At 34.6% G+C, this 6,045-nt stretch overlaps 1 protein-coding gene across 2 annotated transcripts in view; it reads right to left on the bottom strand.

The window, feature by feature from the left end:
* The window catches only part of arhgef3 (Rho guanine nucleotide exchange factor (GEF) 3), a 33,281-nt gene extending 28,851 nt beyond the window's left edge, over positions 1-4,430 (bottom strand). The window contains exon 1 of one of the 2 annotated variants that reach the window (XM_051413928.1): positions 4,206-4,430. In XM_051413928.1, the coding sequence (XP_051269888.1) occupies positions 4,206-4,240 (35 nt within the window). In that variant the 5' untranslated portion in view covers positions 4,241-4,430. The remainder of the gene's footprint in view (positions 1-4,205) is intronic. The other variant, XM_051413930.1, reaches the window with a different exon arrangement.
* Positions 4,431-6,045: the final 1,615 nt, after the last annotated feature.

Here is a 6,045-nt window from a genome sequence, read left to right on the forward strand (position 1 = left end):
AGTCTTATTATATTTTATATTGTACTTCTTATCAATAAATCACATGAAAAGATCAAAACCAACAATGAAAGGATTCTTTTAAGAAGCACTCTGATATATCTTATCTCTCTGACTCCATTGTTATACAATAACTATTAAAACACATCAGTGATCCACACTGTGACATGTCCCTTCACTACTATCAACACAAACGCTGGAGTTTATTTTGACTCTGTCCCACACACACACCATCCTGCTGCTGGAAACACTCACTAGAGCACCAAACACAGAAAATAGTCCCCAACAAAAAGCTCTATTTCCTCCTGTTTGTGTAACGTTTACTAAAATGAAACAATATATTAGTGAGATTTAGATTTATGTCTTCAGTAGGCATCAATGCGTTTCGGGCTCAGAGCCACAGATCTTTACACATTATTGGTGATTTGTTGCCAATAAGAAAAATATAGAAAAACACCAGACTGATCATTAAAGAGGTCAGAAAACAAACGTTATCTGCTGATGAACAAGTGGACGTTGGGTGGTGATCATAAGACAAACAGATTTTAAACAATGTGACTTTCAGAGAGGTCACATGACAGCAGCGTCTTATCTTCCAGACAGGTGGGACAACGACGTTTCCTGCTGTGGAAAAAGCTGAACATGGTGTGATGACATCGTTCAGGAAACAGCAGAGGAAACACTGACGCCCTTCTTTCACTCTGACCTGGGATCAGAAACCAGCTGATCTCAGGTCAGACCCACAAACCTGAGCTCAGAACTGAACCTGCTCCACCAAACTGAAACATTTTAATTTATCCAAAATCAAAAGCTACATGATCAGCGATTATTACTCATTAAAATATAATTTATATTCTACATTTATCTAAATTTATCTTAATTGATGATTGACCATCAACACTTTTCAAAACGGGATTCAGTTGAACAAAAATGCCAAATATCCTCCAGTTCAAAATGTGAGAATTTGTTGCTTCTTTGGTCAATATTCTCAGTTTTATATAATTTAAAACTGAATATATTTGTATATTTTCAATAATAAATTGATAGAGTTTCATAAGTAACACCAGAATAACGTTTTTAGAGAAAGAAACTCTTTGCTTCACTTAACAAAAGGGTCTCAAATGTTAAATATTCTCTACACAGAACTTCTCCTAAAAAGTATAAATGTTAAAAAAGAGCACTTATTCAGTCGGGTTGAGTTTGAGCGCCACCTGCTGGACATTTTAATAGGCAGACTTAAGACTTATGATTAGTCAGTTCAGAGTTATTGTCTATATTGTTTTAATCAGGGTTGTAATCTGATACAGTTACTAATTACCTGTTAAAAATGTAGTCAGTAACCCAATCCAAGTATCACAATGTTAAAGTAACGTAACTTGATTACTTTACGTTATTTTTTTTTTTTTTTGCACCAAACACGTAACAAAAAAACAAGAGAAAACAAATATTTAACATAAAATATATAATAATAAGATGATGAACAATGCAACCTTAGAAAAGAAAATGTAAACTAAGATATTTTGCATCAAAAATAAGAAAAACTGATGAAACTTTAACTAAATGTAATTGTAATCTAATTACATATTACGGTAACTGATTACAGTAACCTCATTTTGTATCCTGACTACTCAATTACGTGTAATCTTTTCTTTACAACAAACAATAAATGAAAGGACAATGTGACGCTCATGTTGATGAAGGTTCACTGAGCTTTATAGTGAGTTGTTTATCTGGTTCAGTCTCACTGATCTTAGTGTTGTTTTCAGCTGCAGCAGGTTTCAGTGATAAAACTCTAAAAACTCACAACCTGCTCAGCACTTTGTTGTTGTCTCTACTCTCGGCTGAAACTCCACTTTTACATTTTTGTGTGTCTTTTAGTAAATTGTACATTTCTTCTGATAACAACGGCAGAAATAATGGAGTTTGATGGTTTATAATTATAATTCAACTCAAAAAACGGTTGAAGCTGGTTAAATAAAATATTTTAAGTAACAATAACTCAGTTTTGTAAGTTACAAACATTATTGATTAAGCAGCTTTTACTAGTAGTTTTAAGTGACACTGACTTAATTTTCTAATCTTTATTTCTACGCCGAAAACAATATAGCTAGTAAAAAGAACTTAATCGGGAATCTTTCTGTAACTTGCATATTAGGCCAGTGTCACAAAGTCAAAAGCTGCTTAATCAAGAATGTTTTTAACGTACAAAATTGAATTATAAAATATAATTTAATGATTAAAGATTCTAAAGCCAAATGTAATTATTATTGCAGTAATAAAAATAAGGAAATATATTCAGAAGGTTTTTGTTTGTTGGTTTTTTTTGCTGTAATGAGTTTTTAAAGACATGTTTTAAAAGGGGGCTGTGGCTGAATGCTGAGTTAATTACTCCACACATTCACATCCACAAAAACTCTATGTTAGTGTGATTCTTCAGCCCAAAAACCTGTACTGAACTTAAATCAGCTGCCAGATTTGTCTGTACGTTTTCAGGAATAAAAAGGTCGTAGTGTAAACAAATTAAATTAAAAGTAGAGTGACTAAAAGTAAAAATCACTTTTTATTTGTGATTTTAAAGTTCAAAGTACAGAACATTAATTTTTCTTTCCTGCAGTATCTTATTAAGACAAATTAAAACACCCTTTACTGCTGCTGAATCATAACACACACACACACACACACACACACACACACACACACACACACACACACACGCCTCCTGGAACCAGCAGGGCAGCATACTGCTCGTAGGAACGTGATGATTAGTATGAGAACAAAGCAGCAGAACAAACACCTGAACAACATCTTCATTGTCCGTCGACAGCAGCTGAACCACATTCCTCAAGTCTCCTCGTCTGCTACACCTTCAAATCCCTGCTGATCAATATTCTTAGATCAATAATCAATAAATCTAATAACTCTGTGTGATATGAAAGTGGTAGAGCTTTTTTAGCCTCTTTTAGCTCTTTTTTTTTTTTTGGTACATTTTCTTCATGTTTCAGTTTTACTAGCAGCCGCAGCACGCAGCTGTTTTCATACACGACGGACTCAGCACCAAACAGCAGCCATGTTGAACCGCCATGTTTCTACAGTAGCCCAGAAGGGACAAACACTGGCTCCAGATGGGGCCTTGCCACCGTATAGTTTCTCCTACATCAGAAGGTGTCTCCTTCTACGGTCACAAAAACACACAGATTCCTTTATTCAGGTGATTAAACACTAATAAAAACATACCTGTGAATATTATATCACATTAAAGTAGATCCTCCTCAATGATACAGTATTTCCATTCTGTGCTACTTTCTACTACACTACATTTATTTGACTCTTAGTTACTTTTTACATTTAAAAAACCCTGATATAATATGTATGATATAAAGCACTAATAAACTACTAAATTAACCAGTCTAAGTATCTAAAATTGGCTCCAAATACAATATTAAAATACTTGTTACAGTATTAATACTTAATTACATGTATTCATATATGTGTGTGTATATATATATATATAACATTTAACACTGTGAAAGGAGCCGTTCTGCATAATGAGTATTTTTACTTTAATACAATTTTTTTTTTTAAATGTAGGCTATTAGTTAAAAAATAAAAACCTAAAACATTTAAAAACTAAAACTAAATTAAACTCTGTTGGCTGTAAAGTTCACTGACCCTTTAGGCAAAACAACAAATAAACAACATTTTCCACACCGAGCTGCCATGATGGCAAACATGTTTACAGAGGACTGTGTGTGTGTGTGTGTGTGTGTGTGTGTGTGTGTGTGTGTGTGTGTGTGTGTGTGTGTGTAGTGTGTGAGAGAGAGAGAGAGTGTGTGAGAGTGTGTGCGTGTGTGTGTTTGCAGGCAAACTTGTGACTCACAGGGCAGCAATAAAAACCTCTTTTCTGTCTTTCTTTCTCTCTCTGCCCCTCCCTCTCTCTCTCTTTCTGTCTGTCTGTCTCTCTTTCTGTCTGTCTGTCTCTCTTTCTGTCTGTCTGTCTGTCTGTCTCTCTCTCTCTCTCTCTCTAGTAGACAGTATGTTTCAGGGTCTCTCGACCACTGATCATTCACAGTGACCAGACTTTAACTTCTCCACACAGACAGACAGAGAGACAGACAGAGAGAGACAGACAGAGAGAGAGTTAACCCCCTGTCTCTCCTCTTCACACTCTTCATCCCTTACACATTGCTGTTGTATTTCAGTCCTCTCACCTTGAGCCCCGCTGACATCCATCACCTGCCTGCATCGGGCTGCAGCTCCTCCCAGAGATCCACAGCAGATCCACAATCAGCTGTTTCTCTTCAAATAAACACTCAAAGCTCGACAGTCTGCGGGGTTTCTGTCGCGTTTCCGGTGAGTAAAAAGCAAACTTTTCTCTCCTGAAACGAGTCAAACTTTCAGTCCGAAGATCCAGCTGAACAACAAACTGCGAGTCGCTGTGATTTCAGTGAAAATCCTCCTTTCAGCTCCCCGTCAAGCTCCAGTCAGGAGCTCTCTTCCGGTGCCACCTTCAGAATAAGAGCCATCGAATTCATGGGTCACTTTGGAGGTTGTTAAATATTTTATATTTGTGTATTTATTTGCTAAAATTGTTTGTATTTTTGATCTTCTGTAGAACTGGAATATTGGAAAATATACTGAATGAAAAAGCCAGTTTTGCACTCTGATATGAATTGTATCTTATTGTCTTTAATATTTATATTTAATATTGAATTATGTTTATATTGTATTGATTTTAATGTAATAAAACGGTGTCATTCCTAATATTATGGTGTGCACTGGAATATATTTTTGTTGTATGTATAATAAATATATGTCATTAAATCATAGACTTAAAATCTGTGGTATGTGTAATAGAAACAGTTAAGAGGAGTTAGTTGAGAGCTCGTCTCCCAAAGAGCCCTGAAGTGATTAATTGTTTAATGATCAACAGAAAAAAAATAATTAGTCACAGGTTTGCACTGTATGAATTGTATCTCATTGTTTTATATAATGTCATATTTATAATTAATCTTGAATGGTAGAATTATGTATGCTGTTTGTTTTCAATAAATAATAAATAAAACAGTGTCAAGCCTAATGTCCTGCTGTGCACTGGAACATATTCTGTTGTGTATATATAATAAATATATAATTACCCATTAAATAAAAGACTTAAAATCTGAGTTATGTGTAACAGAAACAGAAAACAGTTAAATGATTCACCAAAGAATCATTTAGTTGATCAACAGAAAATAAACAAAAGTCTCTAAGGAGAACAACTACTACTTATATGTATACTGTAAGTTTATATATATGTATGTATGATTTTCTAAAAACCTATTCTTTTATTTAATAAAGTTTTTTATGTCCAATCAAAGGCAGCCACGAACAATAAATACATGAGCTAAATAAACAATGCTCAGTATAAAATTGACAAAAACTGGATTTGCATCAGGAACTATTTGATAACAGATTTAGTAAAGTAAAGGTTTATGAGGTTATGATTCGGACCAGATATTTAATGCTGCCTTTCAGTATTGAGAGGTTTTGATATTAGAGCTAAAGACACATTTCAGTCTGACTCTGCACCAAAAAGGAATTAAGGTTGAGTACCCAGACCTATACAAACTAAACAAATAAATGAACAAATAATTAGCAGATGAATAGATACTGAGTTAATTATTAGTTGCAGCCAGACTCCAAGTCAGACAGGCTGTGCTTTTATTTTGAAGGCAGACCAGTGCTGGGCTGGCTGGCTGTGAGTTTTAGAGGCTTCTGTTGTTTTAACCATTGAGGGCTTCACAGCTCACACACTATAGAGCTGTCTGCTGGTTTTTATGTCAGTGAAGTGTGTGTGTGTGTGTGTGGGTTTGTTTCACTGTAAGAAACTAAAACTTGTTAGTCAGCTTGAAGCAAGTGAGCGATTATTAGCAGTCGTAAAGCGATATAAATACTTAGTTACTGTGCTGGAGTATTTCTTTATGACTGTGTATTATACTGAACTATTCAACCTTCTGGTTACCTGATAAACTACTTTTTATGACAGCTTTTAAAGTTAATTTTTTGCCT

The sequence above is a fragment of the Dicentrarchus labrax genome, unplaced genomic scaffold (assembly GCF_905237075.1).
Source record: "Dicentrarchus labrax unplaced genomic scaffold, dlabrax2021, whole genome shotgun sequence".
Taxonomy (NCBI): Eukaryota; Metazoa; Chordata; class Actinopteri; family Moronidae; genus Dicentrarchus; species Dicentrarchus labrax.